General features: G+C 40.2%; 2 protein-coding genes across 8 annotated transcripts in view; one reads left to right on the top strand and one right to left on the bottom strand.

The window, feature by feature from the left end:
* Nucleotides 1-5435, top strand: part of LOC140464289 (myosin phosphatase Rho-interacting protein-like) — a 211384-nt gene extending 205949 nt beyond the window's left edge. For all 7 annotated transcript variants that reach the window (XM_072559181.1, XM_072559180.1, XM_072559179.1 and 4 more), the window contains one exon: nt 3580-5435. In XM_072559181.1, the coding sequence (XP_072415282.1) occupies nt 3580-3639 (60 nt within the window). In that variant the 3' untranslated portion in view covers nt 3640-5435. The remainder of the gene's footprint in view (nt 1-3579) is intronic.
* A 6640-nt stretch (nt 5436-12075) lies between these two features.
* pld6 (phospholipase D family, member 6) lies at nt 12076-19179 on the bottom strand. The gene is made up of 2 exons (XM_072560245.1): nt 18746-19179; nt 12076-13526 (listed from the first exon to the last, which is right to left on the bottom strand). The coding sequence occupies exons 1-2, from the start codon at nt 19155-19157 to the stop codon at nt 13291-13293; spliced, it is 648 nt and encodes a 215-aa protein (XP_072416346.1). The 5' UTR covers nt 19158-19179; the 3' UTR covers nt 12076-13290.
* Between the last annotated feature and the right edge of the window lie 3722 nt (nt 19180-22901).

The following is a 22901-nucleotide window of genomic DNA, read 5'->3' as shown; positions in this document are numbered from 1 at the left end:
AGGTGAATTGGCCATGCTAAATAGCCCGTAGTGTTAACTAAGGGATAAATGTAGGGGTATGGGTGGGTTGAGCTTCGGCGGGTCGGTGTGGACTTGTTGGGCCGAAGGGCCTGTTTCCACACTGTAAGTAATCTAATCTATGATGTTACAGAATGGTGATACAGGCTTGAAGAACGAAGCGGCTTCCTACTCCATTTCAAATGTTCAACGTGGTTGTGGTTAACTCCCAGTTAAAGCTGTTGAATTTCAGAGTCAGTTTTGTTTATCACACTATCTGAATGTTTCAGGGGAATTTCATCCCCAGAGATTGGCAATCATTCATTTTGTGCTGACTTTCCACATTTCCAGGAATCTTGGTCTGTGCACAAAGTGGTAAAGGGGAACACCTTTATTTCCATCACTAATTCTTTTAGATGGTAATGGGCTTTTATTCACAAAACCAACTTATTGGTGACAATGCCTCAGCCCCACTTCTGGAGGTGCCTGCCACTTGCTTTGCTAAGTTAAATGAACTTCCTCAGTTGCAGTGACTTGATCAGTTGACTTCCCTCCGTTCAGGTTCACCATGTCAAGTAAACTACCTCAATTCTACCAGGAGATAACAGCTGGAGTTCTTCAGGATGGGTCAGCTACTTCATCAATTACATTTAATCCATGATAGGATAAAAAGTGGAGATGCTTATTGATGATTTCACAATGTTCAGCACTATTCAATACACCAAAGATACTGAAGCAGTCTGTATCCATACATGACCTGGACAACTTTCAAGCTTGGGCTGATAAGTAGCAAGTAACATTCATGTCATACAAGTGCCAGGCAATAACCATTTCCAAAATCTAACTATAGGCTCTTAATATTACTATTTAAGTTATATGAAGGATATTATTAAGCTGGAGAGTGTTCAGAAAAGATTTACCAGAATGTTGCTAGGTGTGGAACATGTCAGTTATAAAGAAAGGCTGGATAGGCTGAAACTTTTTTCACTGGAGCATAGGAGGTTGAGAGGTGACCTTACAGAAGTTTGTAAAATAATGTGGGGTAGAGATAAAGTTAATGGTAGTTGTCTTTTCCCTAGAATATGGGATTTCAAGACTAGGGGTCACGTTTTTAAGGTGAGAGGAGAACAATTTAAAAAAAAAGACAAGGGGCTAATTTTTTTGCACAGAGGTTGGTTCATTTAAGGAATGAACTTTCCAAGAATGTGGTGGATGTGGATTCAATTACAATGTTTAAAAGACATTTGGATAAGCATATAAATCGGAAAGGGTTGGAGAGAGGCAGGGACTAGTTTAGTTTGGGATTATGTTTGGCATGGACTGGTTGGACCAAAAGGTCTGTTTCCGTACTGTATGACTGTATTCTGAATCCCCCACTATCAACATCCTGAAGATTACCATTGACTAAAAACTGAACTGGACCATCTGCATAAGTACTATGGATACAGAACAGGCCAAACGCTAGGAATTCTGCAGTAACTCACCATCCGTCTCCCTTCAACAAGGCATGAGTTAGGAGTGTGCTAAAATACTGTCCACTTGCCTAAATGAATGCAGATCCAATAACACTCAAAACATTTGACTGCATTGAGGACAAAGCAGCCCACTTGATTGTTTGTTGATGTACCATTTACTCTCACTACAACTAATGCGTAGTAGTAGCAATGTATACCATCTATGAGGTGCCCTGTAGAAATTCATCAAGGCTTCTCAGACAGCACCTTCCAAACCCATATCCAGTACATCTAGAAGGACAAAGGCAACAGATACATGGGTACACAAATACCTCCAAATTCTCCATGTCACTTACCATCTTGACTTGGAAATTTACTGCAGTTTCTTTATTGTTGCTGAGTCAAAATCCTGGAACTCCTGCCCTAAAAGATTGTAGGTGCACCGAGACAAAATGAAAATATCACACCACCAGGTTATAGTCCAACAGATTTATTTGGAAGCACTAGCATTCAAAGTGCTGCTTCTTCAACAGGTGGTTGTTGATCAACTGATGAAAAATCAGCGCTTCAAAAGCTAATGCTTCCAAATAAACCTGATGGACTATAACCTGGTGTAGTGTGATTTTTAACTTTGTCCACCCCAGTCCAACACCAGCCCCTCCAAATCATAGACAAAATAGTCTGCAGGGTTTCAAGAAAGCAGCTGACCACCATCACCTCGAGGACAACCAGGGATGGCAATCAGTGCTGGCCTTACAGAAAATGTTCACATCCTCTGCGTGAATAATTTTAAAAAGTCATGAAGACAGAAAATACTTTAGGGTCAATACATCTCATCCTAAAAAGATCACCAATCACCTAATGCTTTGAAATTTTCCACCCTACCTATTTCACTCCATGGGCACCTTCATCAAAGTAGCTATATCTTTTGTACAATAGCCTATCTACTTGGAATTGGGGGCAGTTTTGAACACATGCAGAATAATCTATGATCAAGAATGTTTGTAATATCTTCCTAGAACCTTGGCAGTAATCAAGTTCTTCAACCCAGTTGCCCTTTTCTGCATCTTTTGGTATATCAGCCACTCCATGCAGCAACCAGGGCTATACCCATTCATCCCTTGTGTAGATTTATTACAACTTCCTTGAGTTTTCACTCTCCATTTAATGAAGCACTGAATGGAAGTGTTAGCTTATCTGAACATTGTCACACATTATGCAGCTAATGCTAGCAAGTACTATTTACTAGTACAGCTCAATCTCTGTTGTGATGTAAAGCCTGAAAGCATTTGTATCTGTAATGTTTAAATCAGTTGTCCAGTCTCATTGCCATTGTTTCCATGCATAGTGACATTTTTTTACTCTCAACCCCATTCTCTCAAAAGGGTTTTGACCATGTTTTTTCCATTAAGTTGTAAAGATTTTTCCCTCAAAATAATATCTGATGCAACATTAATTTCTGGGAAGCACTGGTATCAGAGATGGAATGTTCTCAATCTGTATAAAATTTAGGCATGTCTTTATATGAAACAAGGCTGACGATTATGGCGAAAAATGGCTTAAATAGTGAAATGGAAGAATTGATCTACAGTTGAATCTGAGATTGTTGTGTATGTAATTGCAGTTTCTTCATGGGTGCAGTAATTAACAGTATGCTGAACAGTCATCCTTTTAAATTATTTAAATCTGACTGTTTGTAGGCTGCAGAGATATTTAATTACGAAGTGTGAGCACAAGAATAATTAGGCATAATACTGTGTATCAGTGCAAACATGGGGTGACTGTTATGTCACTCCAGTGATAAGTTTTAAACACTGAAGCTGATATGTCCTTCATGGTTCCTACATTATTCAAAACTATGTCCATCATGCAAGGATTTGGCAGTAAGTGTTGTGCTCAGAGGCAGACTTATTTCATGTATGGATTCTATATTAATTCTTGAATGAGTAGAGATTGATGCATATTTTGTAGAGAGTGACTTCCTCCCTAAATTCTATCATTTATACTTTACACCTAACTCTCTCACCAGGATATTTAACCTATTAATTGTAATGCTGTTCTTATTCTGGATGAAAACAAGCTTTGTTTTTGTGGCAAAAATAAATAATTGTTTGACTCTTTTCTATAGAGCTTGAAAGAAGGTCTCACGGTTCAAGAAAAGATGAAGCTTTTTGAACCCAAGGACTAGGAGATTTCTGCATTCAACACTGCCCTAGGTCACAGCCTCTCTCTCTTCAATAAACAGACTGCCTCACATTGTAATAATTAATCCTGGAGGGAACAAACATCTAGTTCATTCTGACTTTGCACATTAGCCCATAATGTGACATTTAATTATTAGCATATTCGTAAATCCATGTCAATGTTGTGCTTAATCTGTGTTAAATGCTAACGATTCTCTTAAGTAAAGTAACCAAAAATTGTTTTAAAATTTGGAAATTTGTCCTCTTACTTTTAGGAAAATAATTTATTTTCACAAAAGAAATCTGGTTTTGCTAGCCATTGTATCTACAGTATGTTTACTGCTTAGACTCCCAACGGGTCGATGTCAGGTGCTGCAATTGTATTAAGGTGGAAAGGTTTCCTGACTTAGCAATCTACTTTCCTGTTTATTTCTGGAAAAATGTGGTAGTGGCTGTGAGAGAAGGAGTGTAGGTTCCTTCAAAAGAGACAGGAGTGTCCAGCAACACTGCATGGTTTAATGGGGGTCCGGACATGCAAATACTAACCTTGTTGGTTACAACAGTCTATTTAAGCACTGTCTGTTTATGCTTACTCCTTTGAATTCACTAATAACTGCTTCAACGTAAACCATTGTTGCAGAGGAAGCTTCAACCTGGTGTTGAGCTCTATGCATGTGTAAACTTTCTCCTGTTGAGAGTGTGGGCACAAGGTAGGGAGCAGGATATGCATCATGTGCTTCCTGTCTGCTGTGCTAGAGGTATTAACGGCTGTTTAGCACCAAGAAAACAGACACTGCTCAGTCATATTTTTAAGTCCTAAAGTCAAAATGTATACTACAACAGAGCACAAAAATGTAGTAGCTTTAAAACCAAACCTAATTCTACTGGGTTGAATGGAAATAGAAATAGATGACAATCTGAGTTAATCATTGCCTCTCATCTCCCATTCTCAGATTGTGATGAGAGCAAATTTAGGAAAAGCAAACTTATCATGGGGAAAGTATGTGCTTTTGTAAGTTAGATATTTGTTCCATCACAATTTATCTCCATAAAATATGCTATTGGTAACTAAATTGACAAACTTACTAAAGAAGGAAAGTTCTATTGGTGCAGTGGGGTTACTGAGACACACTATTAAGAAAATGTGGAAGGAACTCAGATGCACGCCTTAAATGGTAAGTGTTTGATTCCCAAAGTATGCAATAAATTAGGATTTTAACTTTTAAAAATGTAAATGACCATTTCAAACAAATTCAATCATTCCCTGGTATTATGTAACAGTACTGTAACTATATGAATACATAAATTATTACAGATTATATAGGACATGCAATGCTGTACCTGCAGCATATCTGTGAAAGCACTGGATTATTATGTACTTTTTGCAGATCCCAGCTAACCACCTCTGATTTATCAGACAATCAGTAAGTGAAAAGTTTCTGTGGCTTATGTTGTTTGACAAGCCATATGCAGAAACTGAGATGACAATTTTTAAATGTAGTGAAAAAATTCTGCATCAGATTGTGCTGGTGAACACAGTGGTTTCTGTGTAGTTGAACCAGAGCTGTTCAACCCATTTTCCACCATAAAATTCCAGATTTCTAATTTGTGAAGACTTCCATATTGTGTTGAAGGTCAACCGAAAAAAATGTTTTTATTACAGTATGTAACTTAACTTGGAGTAGCTGCACAGAATTGACAGTAATATTTACAGACAAGTTGTCAATTCAATAGCATTCTGTATTTACTACTGAGTTCTTTATGACATTAAAGCACTTGATTAAAATTAGGGAGATGCAAAGTTTGTAATGACTTTCACATTGGTTCATTTTGTTCATGAATTGAATGATAATCCACCATAACTGCCAAAATAAAGCATGTCATTTTTTCTTCTAAAGATGGCCAGTCAATTTCCAATAGCAGCTAACAAATTCAAAAACACTAGGAGTTGAAGAATTCAGCTGTATATTTCACAATCTTTTTGTCAGTTAGAAGGTTAATATCAGAGGTACAGCACCTACTTGATCCAATGCTATAAACACTTTAGTCTTCAAATGTGTCTCGGTATTATGTTACCTATAAAAAATCATACAGCACGGAAACAGTGTTCCATCCAACTAGTCTGAATTGCATTTGGATCATATCCCTCTAAACCTTTGCAAATATCTTTTAAATGTTCTAACTGTACCTGCATCTACTATTTCCTCTGGCAGTTCATTCCACATGAACCACCCTTTGTGTAATAACCCCTTAGGTCACTTTTAAATCTTTCTCGTCTCAACTTAAAAATATGTCCCTTAGTTGTGAATTCCCTCATCCTAGGGAAGAGAGCTTTGCTATTGTTGTTGGGAAAATCACCGGTCTTGGAGTCAGAATTGGGGTTCAATGACCAGAGTTTATTGTACAAAGAAACTGGAACTCCGGAGAGAGGGAGAGACATCAGGCAGCACGGCTGTCAGCTGCGAGCCTTCTCTCACCCTCAGAGCACATGTCACAATATTTTATACAGTTCATGGTATAATGGTCCAGATATCGAGTGTTTGTTTGTGCAGCATGATTTGTTTATAGAAAATATTACAGTCATTGTTAGTTTCAGAGGAATGTTACAGAGTCATTGTCAGTTTCAGCAGCTATACAGAAGTCCATTGCTGCAGTAATTGGTCGTGATTGTTCTTTCTGAGAAGGAAGGTTGTTTCCATTACTGCAAAGCTCCTACACGTTAACTGAAAATCAGATCTAGATGAACATGATTTTAATAAATTTAAGTTATTTTCCCCATCAGTAGAAGCTGGGAAAACATGCAATACATTTTGTTTTCTCAGTAGTGTATAAATAAAGTCTGCAACTCATAAAAAAAATTTCTTATCTCAGTCAACAACGTACAACTGTTGCAACATGCAAGGTTTTGTAGCAAATTCTAAATGAATAAATTCATAATAAATCAATCTTGCAAAAATATTATAAGTGTGTTTTAGCTGTTATAGTTAGCTTGTTCATCATGATGGTTAAAATAAGTTTAATTACTATTTTTTGTTTAAGCACTTTAAATTTACAGCTTATTATGATCTCAGTTATGTTCTTACCAGACAAGTCATATTGCAGTCAGGGTTCTGGCTTGATAGATCTTATTTTGATTTCAGTTTTATTGTTAAAGACAAAATAAAGTAGAACAAATCAAAATGCTTCTAATACAAATTCAAAGCTTTTTAAACTCAGTGAATGCACACTATCACTTCCTTTAAAATTAAAATGAAACAAAATAGCTTTTGTATATGACCCAAAACACTTCTTTTATAATATTTTAGAGTGTGCAGGTTTCAGTCACTTGTGACTTCAACTTCTGGACCGTAACTACAGAAAGCTTCAGGACGAAGTTGTGATATACTTGAGTTTCAATGTACTCATCTTTAGGTAACCTTCCAGGTTTTATCTCTCCACTTCTAGTCTGGTTGCAAAATGTTCCTCATTCTGAGGTAATCTACTTTGCTATATAGATGTTTTCAAAAGAATCTGTTCAGAAATGTTATTATTGAATCTCTGGTACAGATGGGACTTCACATGTGGAATGAACTTCTTGAAGTGGTGGATGTAGGTACAAAAAAATGTTTAAAAGACATTTGGATAAGTACATGAATAGGAAAGGTTTGGAAGGGTAATATGCCAGGAGCAGGCAATGGCACTACAGGTTGTTCTGCTATAACATGCATTTCGTCAGTATGAATTGGCTATAATGAGATGGACAAATTGTGGACATTGAATGGATAATGCGAACGTTTTACTGAATAGGTATAGCAATTTTCTATTAGCAATCTTTGACATGATTTTTTTATAGTAGTTTTCCATTGCACTATTTTCTACAGTGCGAGGTTGCAGAGGAACACAACTGTTGCATTAAAGCAAAATGACCATTAATTTAGTTTGGGATTATACTCAGCATGGACTGGTTGGAGTGAAGAGTCTGTTTCTGTGCTGTCTGACTCTATATGGATGTTTCTGTTAAGCTTGGATAAAAAAAGACAAGTTCCCAAACCCTAACAAACCTCGAGACGGAGACAGTGCCTTGGGTCTAACTCATCCATACCGACCAGACATTCTAAATAAATCTAGTGCTATTTGCCAGCATTTGGCCCATATCTCCCTAAACCCTATCTATTCATATACCCATCCAGATGCCTTTTAAATGTTGGAACTGTATCAGCCTCCACTACTTTCTCTGGCAGCTCGTTCCATACGCGCACCACTCTGCGTGAAAAAGTTGCCCCTCAGGTCCCTTTTAAATCTTTCTCCTCTCATCTTAAACCTATCCCCTCTAGTATTGGAATCACTCACCCTGGTGAAAAGACCTTGTCTATTTACCCTATTAATGCCCCTCATAATTTAAAAAATTTCTAAACAGTCACCCTCAGCCTCCAATGCTCCAGGGAAAACAGCCCCAGTCTATTCAGCCTCTCCCTATAGCTCGAACTCGCCATCTGGCAACATCCTTGTAAATATTTTCTGAACCCTTTCAAGTTTCATGACCTCCTTCCTGTAGCAGGGGGACCAGAACTGTGCACAGTATTCCAAAAAATCATTCATTCGAAAGTCAGGCTCAAAAACCATTTTAAAAGAAATCATGGCCATAGAAATATGAGCAAGTAGGCCATTTGGCCGGAGTCTTATCCACCATTATCAGCTGATCTGATAATCCTCAACTTCGCCCTCCTCCCTTTTCCCCATAACTCTTGATTCACTCACTGATTAAGATCTGTCTCCATCCTGAATACACTTAATTATTTGGGCTGTTATCTCCTCAGCAAATGAGATTAATCAACAGCTGGATTTCTGGTTCTATTTAAGTTCTTATTAAAGGCCATTTTGATACCAAAAATACTTAATGTCACATTAAAACATAGCACTAATCTTTAGAATGGGTTCATGTAATTAAATTCATTTAGAATGCCGTTGCCCTCAATAGCACCATGAGAAGTGTGTAGTGAAAGTTGAATACTTTGACGAAGAGCAAGCAACTTATCCTGGCTCTGGATTTGCAGCTGAATATGAATATTTAAAATAACTGAGTCAATACAGTCTATTTGGAGATGTTCCACTTTCTGAGAAAGCTTTCTCCAAGCAGTAGTAACATATCTTGGATTCAGGAGTTCAAGTGCTACTCCAGACTTCGATCTGTAACCTAGGCTGAAGCTTATGCAGTACTACATTGATGGAGAGAGTTGAGATGTTAAACACAGGCCCCAATTTCCCTTCCAATTTGATGCAAAAGATCCTACACCACTGTTTCCAGGAATTAATTTCCATTGTTGGCCTGTCGCAAAGATGTTACTACAGTTGTTATGGGGGATTGCAACATGCAGGTAGACTGGGAGAATTGGGATGATATTGGACCTCAAGAAAGAGACTTTGTGGAGTGCATCCGAGATGGATTCTTAGAACACCTGGTGCTGGAGCCGACCAGAGAGAAGGTAATTCTGAATCTGGTATTGTGCAATGAACCAGAATTGATCAGGGACCTCGAAGTGAAGGAGCCATTGGGAAGTAGTAACCATAATACAATAAGCTTCAATCTGCAATTTGAGAGGGAGAGGGTACAATCGGAAGTGACAATATTTCTGTTGAATAAAGGGAACTACGGAGCTATGAGGGAGGAGCTGGCCAAAGTTCAATGGTGCAGTACCTTAGCAGGGAGGAACAATGGTGGATACTTCTGTGTATAATGCAGAAGTGGCAGGATCAGTTCATTCCAAAAAGGAAGAAAGATCCTAGGAGGAGGCATGAGATGCCATGGCTGACGAGGGAAGTTAAGAAAAATATAAAGTTAAAAGAGAAAAAGTATAACATAGCAAAGATATGTGGGAAAACGGAGGACTGGGAAGCTTTTAAAGAACAACAGTTCTTTAAAGTGCAGCGTAGGTTCACGAGGTCAATTCCTGGAATGGCAGGATTGCCTTACACGGAAAGACTGAAGCGACTGGGCTTGTATACCCTTGAGTTTAGAAGACTGAGAGGGGATCTGATTGAAACGTATAGGCTTATGAAAGGACTGGACACTCTGGCAGGAGGGAACATATTTCCGTTGATGGGGGAGTGCCGAACCAGAGGACACAACTTAAAAATACGGGGTAGACCATTTAGGACAGAGATGAGGAGAAACTACTTCACACAGAGAGTGGTGGCTGTGTGGAATGCTCTGCCCCAGAGGGCAGTGGAGGCCCAGTCTCTGGATTCTTTTAAGAAAGAATTGGATAGAGCTCTTAAAGATAGTGGAGTCAAGGGGTATGGAGATAAGGCTGGAACAGGATACTAATTAGGAATGATCAGCCATGATCATATTGAATGGCGGTGCAGGCTCGAAGGGCAGAATGGCCTACTCCTGCATCTATTGTCTATTGTCTATTAACAGAGGATTACTAAGAAGGAAATACGCAGAGAAAAAATGAGGTACAAAGATAAACTGGCCAAAAATATAAAGGAGGATAGTAAAAGCTTTTTTAGGTATGTGAAAGGCAAAAAAATGGTTAAGACTAAAATTGGGCCCTTGAAGACAGAAACAGGGGAATATATTACGGGGAACAAAGAAATGGCAGAAGAATTGAATTGTTACTTCAGCTCTGTGTTCACTGGGGAAGACACAAGCAATCTCCCTGAGGTAACAGTGGCTGAAGGACCTGCACTTAAGGGAATTTATATTTGCCAGGAATTGGTGTTGGAGAGACTGTTAGGTCTGAAGGTTGATAAGTTCCTGGGCCCTCTTGGTCTACATCCCAGGGTGCTGAAGGAGGTGGCTCGAGAAATCGTGGATGCGTTGGTGATTATTTTCCAGAGTTTGATAGATTCGGGATCAGTTCCTGTGGATTGGAGGGTGGCTAATGTTGTACCACTTTTTAAGAAAGGTCGGAGAGAGAAAGCAGGAAATTATACACCAGTTAGTCTGACCTCAGTGGTGGGAAAGATGCTGGAGTCTATTATAAAGGATGAAATTACGACACATCTGGATAGTAGTAACAGGATAGGTCAGAGTCAGCATGGATTTATGAAAGGGAAATCGTGCTTGACTAATCTTCTGGAATTTTTTGAGGATGTAACTCTGAAGATGGACGAGGGAGATCCAGTAGATCTAGTGTACCTGGACTTTCAGAAAGCTTTTGATCAAGTCCCACATAGGAGGTTAGTGAGCAAAATTAGGGCACATGGTATTGGGGGCAAATTACTAACTTGGATTGAAAGTTGGTTGGCTGATAGGAAACAAAGAGTCGTGATAAACGGCTCCATTTCAGAATGGCAGGCAGTGACCAGTGGGGTACTGCAGGGATCAGTGCTGGGACTGCAGCTTTTCACAATATATGTTAATGATATAGAAGATGGTATTAGCAATAACATTAGCAAATTTGCTGATGATACTAAGCTGGGTGGCAGGGTGAAATGTGATGAGGATGTTAGGAGATTACAAGGTGACCTGGACAAGTTAGGTGAGTGGTCAGATGCATGGCAGATGCAGTTTAATGTGGATAAATGTATGGTTATCCACTTTGGTGACAAGAACAGGAAGGCAGATTACTACCTAAATGGAATCAATTTAGGTAAAGGGGCAGCACAGAGAGATCTGGGTGTTCTTGTACATCAGTCAATGAAGGTAAGCATGCAGGTACAACAGGTAGTGAAGAAGGCTAATAGCATGCTGGCCTTCATAACAAGAGGGATTGTGTATTGAAGCAAAGAGGTTCTTCTGCAGCTGTACAGGGCCCTGGTGAGACTACACCTGGAGTACTGTGTGCAGTTCTGGTCTCCCAATTTGAGGAAAGACATTCTGGCTATTGAGAGAGTGCAGCGTAGGTTCACGAGGTCAATTCCTGGAATGGTGGGACTACCTTACGCTAAAAGACTGCAGCGACTGGGCTTGTATACCCTTGAGTTTAGAAGACTGAGAGGGGATCTGATTGAGACATAAGATTATTAAAGGATTGGACATTCTGGAGGCAGGAAACATGTTTCCGCTGATGGGCGAGTGCTGAACCAGAGGACACAGCTTAAAAATACGGGGTAGACTATTTAGGACAGAGATGAGGAGGAATTTCTTTACCCAGAGAGTGGTGGCTGTGTGGAATGCTCTGACCCAGAGGGCAGTAGAGGCCCAGTCTCTGGATTCATTTAAGAAAGAGTTAGATAGAGCTCTTAAGGATAGTGGAATCAAGGGTTATGGAGATAAGGCAGGAACAGGATACTGATTAAGGATGATCAGCCATGATCATATTGAATGGTGGTGCAGGCTCGAGGGGCAGAATGGCCTACTCCTGCTCCTATTGTCTATTAATACATAAGCAATGTCACTAAAGCAGGATAATTGGTCATTTATGTCATTGCTATTGTGAGATATTGCTGGGTATAAATTAACTGCCTTTTTTATCATAGCAGTAATTACACTTTTAAAAAAGGAATTCGTTAGCTACAAGGCGTTTTGGAAAAATGAAGTTCTGAAAGATATGGTATAAAATGTGTTTTTACTTCCTTTCAATCCAATGTGTTTTAAAATAAGTAATGATTTGTCCAATTTTGTTCAATACAGTATATTATTATAAAGTTAAAAGCATATTATTATCCTGACAATTAGGAACTCTCACACAAACTTCACCCTTATCCATCCACAATCAACTATGATTAACCAGTGAGTCATGCTAATATTGGCATGTAAACGTCAGGAAGAAGGCCATTTAAAGTTCAGATAAGACAACAAAAGGCACCTGTTCATTCTAACGTAACTACCAGATATTTGAAGTTACATGATAGTTTGTGACAATACAAAAGTCAAAGTACAAGTATAGGCCAGAGGCAAATGTAGGCAAAAGTGAGGACTGCAGATGCTGGAAATCAAAGTCTAGATGAGAGTGGTGCTGGAAAAACACAGATGGTCATGCAGCATCAGAGGAGTAGGAAAATCGACATTGTGGGCAAAAGCCCTTTGTCATTAAACTCTGACCTTCATGTTTTAGCAAGAGATCTAGAATTAACATTTAAAAAGATACAAGATCTTTATTTTACACAGTTGGAACATAAAACACGACAAACCTACAAAGTTATATCAAATATTTCTCCACTCTGAGAAAAGTTCCTACTAAAGAAAAACAGAGTGAAATCGAATGAGATTCCATGGCATCAGGCTGGATCTTCTGTAAATTTCTACAATATTACTTCTGTTGCTGCAAAGATGAAGTTACTGCAGTGTTGTTAAACAATATTGTTTAGGTTCCTCAAAAGACTTTGATCTCTCAGATTTAGGTTAAATACAGTGATAAGCCTTTGGAAATCAAAATGCAGTTGTTAACTAATTGTAATACTCAGACACCCTTCCTGAACCATCACTGTCCAAGAATTTAATGAATTTTAAAATGAGAAGTACTGCATATGCTAAGTGGTGATTTGGATTATTTCCTATCTTTTAAAGGCACTATATAAATGTAACCGCTTGTAAATATTAGAGTCCTTCATACATTAGTCATTCCTTCCTTAAGTCTTTAAATACAACATAATTCATCTCTTTTTTTCAAACATAAGTGATTCACAGTTTCAAAACCAAATGTTCTTTATCCAATTCAAATTCTTATACATCTTGGGAGTATTATTTGCCACTCCTTCCAAACTGCTTCAAAACTGTTGGTTCCTGTTCAGCTTTTAGGAGAAAAGCTATAGTTTGACGGATCATATTCATTCCAAAGTCGTTCAAATTCTTCAATAAATTCCTTCACAACATCAGTGCTTTTAATTATAATTACATTTTCTTTATTCCCAAAAATGCCTTGGGCACTCCAGTTCAAAGATCCAGTTATGAGGATCAATCCATCAATCACAGCAAATTTGTGGTGCATGTAGTTTGCATCCTGATCATGTCTGACTTCTATACCTGTCAACAAAAAAAGTTACGTTAGACAGTCTTCACAGTTGAACAAAACCTGTCTGAAGAAAAATAATAGGTACCTTATGCAAATGTGCATTGGCTTCACAAATGTTTGTTTTTATTGCAACACATCAGATCCCACAAGTGAGACCACTGTAATTCATAATGATATGATTGTCAGTTTCCCAACATAAAATCCAAATAGAATACTACACTTAACAATGAACATATATCAATAGATCAAATGCAAATGTGCTGGTTGCACATTTATGCTTATGCCTCCTGACCTGATTGTGGCCTCAACCCTATGTTCCTGCCTGCAGCTACAATTCTTAAAATTTCTGATCTGCAGGGAATTATCTAACATGGCTTCAAATATGTCTGATGATCCAAATCTCCATAGGTCCCTAGGGTGGAGAATTCCAAAAATTAACAGCCCTCAGAAACAGGAAATTCTTCCACATGTCCATTTTAAATTGCAAATCCCTTTAGAAATTTTCTCACTCTAGTCTGAAATTACCCAGTGTCTGAAAAATCCACAGTATCTACCATACCAAGACTGCTCAAAATCTTATATTTTTCAAGCTATATGGCAAGACTGCGATGTAGAACAATACCAAAAGGCACGGACTCAATTCCTGTAGTGGCTGTGGCATTCATAGCCCTCTTGTCTTCCTCCAGACTTGTGCAGTGGTGTCCTTAAAGCTATATTTTTCTAATGCCTTTTCGTAATGGAGATACACACCTACGGTCCCTGTTGTGGTTCTGTTCGCCGAGCTGGGAATTTGTGTTGCAGACGTTTCGTCCCCTGTCTAGGTGACATCCTCAGTGCTTGGGAGCCTCCTGTGAAGCGCTTCTGTGATCTTTCCTCCAGCATTTATAGTGGTTTGAATCTGCCGCTTCCGGTTGTCAGTTCCAGCTGTTCGTTGCAGTGGTCGGTATATTGGGTCCTATGGTCCCTTGTGGATTATTGTTAATTACCCACCTTGACTTTTACTCTTCTGAACTTCAATAATATAGGCAAAAGCTGTTCAAGCTTTCCTTATAAGGCATGCCTTATAAGGAACCTTCATTGAATTGAATCTAATCCTGTAGTCTTCATCCTTTGTGGGTACTGTACTCAAAGACCTTGACTTAGTGCCAAATGGCAGCTCCTTTTTGCAATTGGCTTTTGGTCATTGCTTTCCAATTTCAGGAGTAGGAAAATCAGGAATGCCCAAAATGTCGATTCTCCTGCTCCAAGGATCCTGCCTGACTGACTGTGCTTTTCCAACACCTCACTCTTCGACTCTGATCTCCAGCGTCTGCAGTCCTCACTTTCTCCTCTTCTAATTTCAGGGGCAAAACTAGGAGGCAAGTATTAAGTCTACTCAGCTAGAACAGAAATTTAATCCACACGATAGCCAGTGTACAAGCAATGCTAACTAGCTCCCATAATGCAAGTTTATTCCTCCTGAAATTCAGAGACAAAATGTTAGTCAAGAAGTGGAGGTCATAAAGAGAGCTTCCTGTGCGTTCTGCACAGTTGTAGCAAGGCTTCCTATTTTTATAATCCGATCACCAACATCTCCCCGCCAAACCTTGCAAAATATATTTGACTTTCTAATTACTCATCGAAATGCATGCATGTATAAAAACACCCAGGTCCCTATGCATTCTACAATATTGAGGTCAGTGCTTCTCAAGGTGAAGCACAAGCACTGTGCCCCTTTTGGATCATGTAACAAGACTTGATTTGACTTATTGTGTTATTGTGTGCGCTCTATAGGCAGATCGTACCAGACAGAGTCCATCAGATAGCAGAACAGAGTGTTACAGCCATAGAGAAGGTGCAAAGAGAGACGGAGAGAGATCAACATTAACACTTGAGAGGTCTGTTAGCAGTGAAGAAACTTTGAATCTGTTTGTAAGTATACTCAAACTTCTATACCTTCTGACTGACAGAAGAGGGTAGAAAAGGGTATAACTGGGGTGAAAGGGGTCCTTGATTATATTGGTTGCTTTCCTGAAGCAGTGGGAAGTATAGATGGAGTCAATGGATAGAAGGCTGGTTTACATGATGGACTGCGCTGTGTTCACAACCCTAGCAAAAATGAGGACTGCAGATGCTGGAGATCAGAGTCAAGATTAGAGTGGTGCTGGAAAAACACAGCAGGTCAGGCAGCATCTGAGGAGCAGGAAAATCGATGTTTCAGGCAGGAGCTCTTCATCAGGAATGGTAGTGGTCAAGAAGTGGAGGTCATAAGGATATTAATCCTTAATTTCATCAGAGTTGATCATGGAAGAGATTTTCTTTTTAAACAAAAGAGAAGTTGCACACATCAAAACATGCCTTGTCCATGTTTGACCTGATATCATAAGATTTCACAGGGTCCCAAATCAATGCCAAGGATTTTGATAGAATTTCCCTCCCTTCTATATAGCACTATGCTGCTACCGCTGCTGGATGGTGATGGTGTTGCTTGGGACATTGTAAAGTATGATTCAGTGAGTGTGAATATGTCAGGCTGTTGCTTGACTAGTGGGGCAGCTCTTCTAATTTTGATACTAGCTCCTAAATGTTGTCAAAGAGGACTTTGTAGAGGTGATAGGGCAAACACTTTAGCTCAAAATCAGATATTCTACCCAGTTTCGTCCCTTTTTGAGTCCCTGTAGTTTCTTGCAGTCTTGGAAAGAGCAGTTGCCATATTGCGCTGTGATGCATCCAGACAGGATGCTTTCTATGGTGCTTCTATAAAAATTGGTAACAGTATTTGTGGACATGCCAAATTTTCTTAATCTCCTGAGGGAGTACAGGCATTGCTGTGTAAGCTGTACAACAGGCTATGCAGGTCCAAACAAGATGTCTCCTTAACACCATTTAACAGTTAGTTGGCTGACCTGAACTGATTTTCTCCCAGTTTTCCATTCCATATTAGTTAGCCAATCCTTTCTGTGCAAACAGATTACACCATGAGTACTTACCTTATATAGTGAACTTATGCAGCACATTATCAAATGCCTTCTGGAAATCCAATTACACACTTTATTCCAATTATTGACCATGACCTATCCATAGATTTGAATTGTTTGTCTATATGTTCCATGATCAGTTCTGATGAAATTAATAATTTCCTTATGACCTCCACTTCTTGACCACTAACATTCCCAAGTCAGACAAGCTGATCACTCTCAGTCACTCCATCATAAGAGTTTTTAAAAATTATTCATTCATTAGAACCATATTTCATAGGCTGGGCTATCATCTGTTGCTCATCTTTCGTCCTTGAGAAGGTGGTAGTGAGTTGCTACCTTGAACCACTGCAGCCCATTTGGTACAGATACATGCACATGCACAGTACTATTGGGGAAGGAAGGAATGACGCTATATTTCCACGTCAGGAGGGGGAGTGTCTGGAAGAGGACTTTCTGTGGTGGGAAAACCACCAACTATATCGGCAGCTTTTGTCATTGGAGATAAGCGTGAGCATCAGTTTGGAAGGGGCTGTCTAAGAAACCTGGTAGGTTTATCAGTGCAACTTTGATAGTACATGCTCACACTATTGTGCAGTGGTGGAGTGAATATTTGTGGATGCAATGCCAATAAGGAGGCTACTGTGTCCTGTATGGCATCACACTTGGAGTGTTGTTGAAGCTGCATTCATTCAGGCATGTAGGCAGTATTCCATCCACTCCTCTAATTTGTGACTTGTAAACAGTGGCTAGCCTTTGGAGGGTCAGTAAGAGAGTTTCTCACTGCAGGATTTCTAGCCTGTTTTGTAGCCGCAGTATTTATGGCTAAAGCAGTTCAGTTTCTGAGCAATGGTAAACTCCAGGATGTTGACTAGAGGGTATCCAGGTTGGACAAAGGTCCTCACCAAGAGAATGTTCTCTGCTTTTGCCATTCTCATTGCTCCTCCAAGTGATGTTTAATGGGGAAAAGTATAGATTCATTTTGGCAGGTTTTTTTATTACAAAAGAGATGTTGCACACATCAAAAACATGCCTTGTCCACATTTGACCTTATATCATAAGATTTCACAGCGTCCCAAGTCAATGTCAAGGATTTTCATGGTATTTCCCTCCCTTCCATAGAGCACTATGCTGCTGGACGGTGATGGTGCTGCTTGGGACGTTGTAAAGTCCAAATTCAGAGTGTGTGAAAATGTCAGGCTGTTGCTTGACTACTCAGGCAGCTCTTCTAATTTTGATTCTAGTTCCTAAATGTTATCAAGGAGGACTTTGTAAAGGTGACAGGGCAAACATTTTAGCTCAAAATCAGATGTTCTGCCTAGTTTCGTCCCTTTTTGAGTCTTTTTAGTGGTTTGACTACTGAATGGCATGGTAGGCATTTTCAGACAGCAGTTAAGAATCAACCATATTGCTATGGAGCTGCAATCACATGTAGACTAGACTAGGGAAAGGTAGCAGTTTTCTTTTCCTGAATGATAAAGTTAACCATTTTTTTAAAAAATAAAAATCGAGGATGGTTTGTTCTAAAATCATTATTTAAAAATCTGGATCTAAAAATCTAAAGTCAAATTCCACCAGCTACCATGATGAGATTCTAATCCGCGTCCCCAGATTTCTAATCCAGCAACAGTACTATTACACCATTGTGTCCCTCAGATAATGGTGTAGGAAGGAGTCGTTGGAAGAAAAAGGTTGAGCAGCTATATTAGTAATGATCTGTCTTACTGAAGATATTGGCTAAGAATAAGCTCAATTACCAGTGTTTGCTTCCTAATGGCAACAACAGGTCTTTGATGCATTTTTGTTCTACACACAGACTTCTGTCTGTCTGTCAGCACCAAAGCAGAGGGACACGCAGGATAGGGGATGTGTGACAACTACATATAACACTCACTACTGTACTGACCACCTTCTTACCACTTCAAAGCTAAACATAATAAAAAATCAATATACCCAAGATGCAACCAGGGCATGAAGATCCAGAAGCTCATCAAGGTACAATGGGTACAAATTGCCCATAGTGTTAGGTGCATTAGTCAGAGGGAAGTATGTCTTGGCGGGTTACTCTTCGGAGGGTCGGTGTGGACTTGTTGGACTGAAGGGTCCGTTTCCACACTGTAGGGAATCTAATGTAAAAAATACAATTGCAAGTTGTATTCGAGGGAGGTATGGGTGGGTATGGAGGGGAGGACGAGGCGAGACAGTGTCAAGGGGGGAAGAGGAGTGGATGGTGAAGTGAGGGTTGGAGAGGGAAAGGGATCTGAGTCACTCACCAGCTCTCCTGAAGGCGCCGACCTGCGAGCCGGCTAACGCCATGTAATCCGAGTCGGTGATGACCCGTACCCGCACCCCGCGGCCGTGCACCGCTAGCACTGAGCTGCTCAACTCCACGCTGGAGATGGTGAACACGCAGACATCGAGCGAGCGGCGAGCACTGAGCAACAGGCGGGTCAGGCAGCTCAGTGCACTCTCCCGGTGGGACCGGCTACAGTTACAATGGCCGGGACTCGAAAGCAGCAGTGGACGTACGCACGTCACCGGCGCGGGGAAGAAAAGTACCTGCGGCGGCCGCCGCTCGCGAAACCGCTTCAGGTAACGGATGAGATAGTAGAGTCCTTCGACCGTTAGAGAAAGGCCGGCCACCGCCAGCAAGCTTCGCCAGGCCGATATAACCGTTAGAATCATGGCGCCTCGTTCACCTAACGGTCAGCACCACGCGCCAAGTCTGCACGTGGATGACGTCATGGTGACGCTGAACGTCTCGATGTCACTGGGAGTCAAAACGGTGGGAAATATGGAAGGATCAGGTGAGAGCTTTCCCTCATGACAGAGAGAGTGGACTTTGCGAAAATGATGATCAGCTGAAATGGTCATGCTAAATTGTCCATAGTGCCTAGGGATGAGAGGCTAAGGTAGGTCAGCCATGCAGGGACGGGGTGGTGGGATGGTCTTTGGAGGGCCCGTGACAATTCGATGGGCCGAACGGCCGCTTCCCGCTCTAATGAGACTCTGATTCTATGCGTCATGTATTTTGGTCGGAAAAAAAACACACCAAGTATAGTGAGAGACTGGAAAATATTGATATTCTAATCGATCTGGGTGGCCTTTTAGATAAATCAGAAAATCAAAATGTCGACACGTTTGTCGAAAGCAAACGGCGTATTAGTTTCTGTCATAAAGAGGGGTACAAGATTAAATGAGCCTTACTGCAATTATGTAAGATCCCAGTTTGTTTAATTAAGAAGGACTTGTTTGTCCTGAGGTAGAGTATAACATAATGGAAAATGAAGAATGTAAAAGCAGAATAATATTTAAATGGAAAACGACCACAGGATATTGTGGTGCCCTTTTTTGATTTTGGGGGTTCATGATGTTAGCTTTAAATATGTAGTCATCAATTTGTAATAATTCTCTAATACTTTGAGCTTGCTAAGAAGCAGCAGTTTACATATGATATTAGACAACGAAAGTATACAGCCATGACCATTGGAGATGGTTCACTGATGTCAGAAGACAAATAGGCTGTTTATACACAATGTCTCTGATGAAGAGCTTATGCCCGAAATGTCGATTCTCCTCCCTCTCGAATGCTGCCTGGCTTGCTGTGTTTTCCAGCATCACACTCTCAACACAATGTCTCAGTCTCATTAAAGTTGTGAAGGCAGCATCCTGCTGTCTAGCCCGTATGTTAAGAAACTCTTCTCTGGATCTTCCTCCTCCTCTTTTGATCCATCTTACATCTGGAAAAGATGAGGACTGTCCACTGTCCCCAAACACTTTCTGATACGTGCTATTTCTCGGTCTTAATAATTTACGCTGTATCAGTTAATTACCGGAATCCTCTTGGCAAATGATAGTGGGTAGCTGCGTTAATTATAGGGTAGTGTAGCACACAATTTTTTTTTGTTTACATTTGTAGAATGCAAGTTATCACTAACAGTTAAATGAAGTCATATGCTACAAAGGAAACTCAAAATATGGAATACTAAGAGATTATAATTTTTATAGGTGTCCCCAATTTTTACTTTGTACATAAATCACAAAAAGCTAACATACATGTTATTAGAATGTCAAATGAAGTGTTGGCTTTCAAAGGGTTGACTGACCTACTCTTGCTACTATTTACTCTCTGATACTATCTGGACCTACTTAGTGAGCCTTATCAAAGGAGAAGTTTTTTTCTTTTTTTAAAAAAAGGTATTTTATAATTGAATTTTTAGGTATTTGTACTATAATCTTTCTCCATGTTATTGAAGTTTGATTGATATTTCTATGTTTTTGCCTTTTTAAGTATTTCTTCATCCTATTCTCTTCAGCAGCCTCCAACTTTATTTCATTGGTCGAGTGAGGTTATGAATTTAGTGCACAAATGAAAAGTGTTTGAGAAGAGCCAACGCAATCAGGTGAAACAATTATTTTTTTTTAAAAAAAAGATTTTATTAAAAAGAAGAAAAATGTTTTTCCTTTTGAATATTACAACAAATACAAAACCAAACAATTCAAACCAATATTTTTAAAAAACTGCTAATTACATAAATAAATACCAACTAATAACTAAGCTAAAAAGGAAAATCTTAATAATAATAATAATAATAACTGCAACACAGCTCAGCAAAACAAAGCAATAGCCCTCGATCATCAAGTGCATATGTTTATACATATTCATATGTTCATAGTTCCTCCCCTCTGGGTACCAAACCCATGACTTAGAATTGCCATGGCTATATAAAGGCTCTTATTAGGATGGCGGACAAATCTGTACCCAGATAGTCCAAAAAGGGCTGCGACGTCTTACAGAAATTCTCAGTTTTATGGTGTACCATACACGTCAGAAAGTCCAAGGGGATGTGCTCCATGACTAGCTTACGCCAGCCCAACAGCCCTGGGGGATTGTCCAACAACCACCCTAATAGAATGTTCTTTCTGGCATAAAAAGTGAGGACACTGAAAAGCTTTTTTTTGTGTGCATCTAATGAAAGAGAATTAACAAAGCCAAAAAGAGGAGATACTGGGTCCATTCCACCTCCGTCCCCAAGACCTTCTCTATTTTGCCTACCACAGCACTCCAGTATGTCCGCAGTCTGTGGCAGGACCAAAGAAAATGAGTAAGCATGCCCATGCTCACTTTATATTTAGGACGCATTGAAGATCTTCCCACTTTAAATTTAGCAAGGTGGTCTGGGGCCAGGTGGATCCTGTGGAGAATATTCAGTTGCAAGGTAGGATCCTGTTTCAAATCTAGATCCTTCTTTATTTTCCCAGATATCCTCCCATATTTCAGAAGAGAACTCAACGTCCAACTCCCTTTCCTATATCCTACGGAGCTGTTCGGTCTTGTCTAAGGAACCCTCTCCCAGTAGATGATAAGCGTTGCTAACAGATAATATACCCTCAGCACTCAACAGTCTCTTCTCCATGCCAGATCTATAAGGATCAGTTAGAAGTGTGGTCTGTTTTTGTGTGAAGTTTCTAATTTGAAAGAAACGAAAAAGGTCCCTCTTGGGCAGTTCATATTTCTGAGCCAACTGGTCAAAAGACATCAGTATGTCCCCTTCAAGTCAATCACCCAGACACGACACACCACTAGCTGCCAATAGTTTAAACCCAGAGTCCATCTTCCCTGGCATACTAACTATGGGTATCAAAAATGATGTTTTGGCAATATTGCCCTCACCATGACACGTTGCCCTCCACGGCTTGACAGTATTGATGACTAAGGTAAAAACAATGACTGCAGATGCTGAAAATCAAATACTGGATTAGTGGTGCTGGAAGAGCACAGCAGTTCAGGCAGCATCCAACGAGCAGCGAAATCAACGTTTCGGGCAAAAGCCCTTCATCAGGAATAAAGGCAGTGAGCCTGAAGCATGGAGAGATAAGCTAGAGGAGGGTGGGGGGTGGGGAGAGAGTAGCATAGAGTACAATGGGTGAGTGGGGGAGGAGATGAAGGTGATAGGTCAAGGAGGAGAGGGTGGAGTGGAAAAGAAGGTAGGCAGGTCGGACAAGTCAAGGAGACAGTAACTGAGCTGGTAGTTTGAAACTAGGATGAGGTGGGGGAAGGGGAAATGAGGAAGCTGTTGAAGTCCACATTGATGCCCTGGGGTTGAAGTGTTCCGAGGCGGAAGATGAGGCGTTCTTCTTCCAGGCGTCTGGTGATGAATGAGTGGCGGTGAAGGAGGCCCAGGACCTCCATGTCCTCGGCAGAGTGGGAGGGGGAGTTGAAATGTTGGGCCACGGGGCGGTTTGGTTGATTGGTGCAGGTGTCTCGGAGATGTTCCCTAAAGCGCTCTGCTAGGAGGCGCCCAGTCTCCCCAATGTAGAGGAGACCACATCGGGAGCAACGGATACAATAAATGATATTGGTGGATGTGCAGGTGAAACTTTGATGGATGTGGAAGGCTCCTTTAGGGCCTTGGATAGAGGTGAGGG

This window comes from Chiloscyllium punctatum, chromosome 40, assembly GCF_047496795.1.
Source record: "Chiloscyllium punctatum isolate Juve2018m chromosome 40, sChiPun1.3, whole genome shotgun sequence".
NCBI classification, from domain to species: domain Eukaryota; kingdom Metazoa; phylum Chordata; class Chondrichthyes; order Orectolobiformes; family Hemiscylliidae; genus Chiloscyllium; species Chiloscyllium punctatum.
Note: the sequence above shows the minus strand (reverse complement) of the source record. Positions and strands in the feature narration are given on the sequence as shown.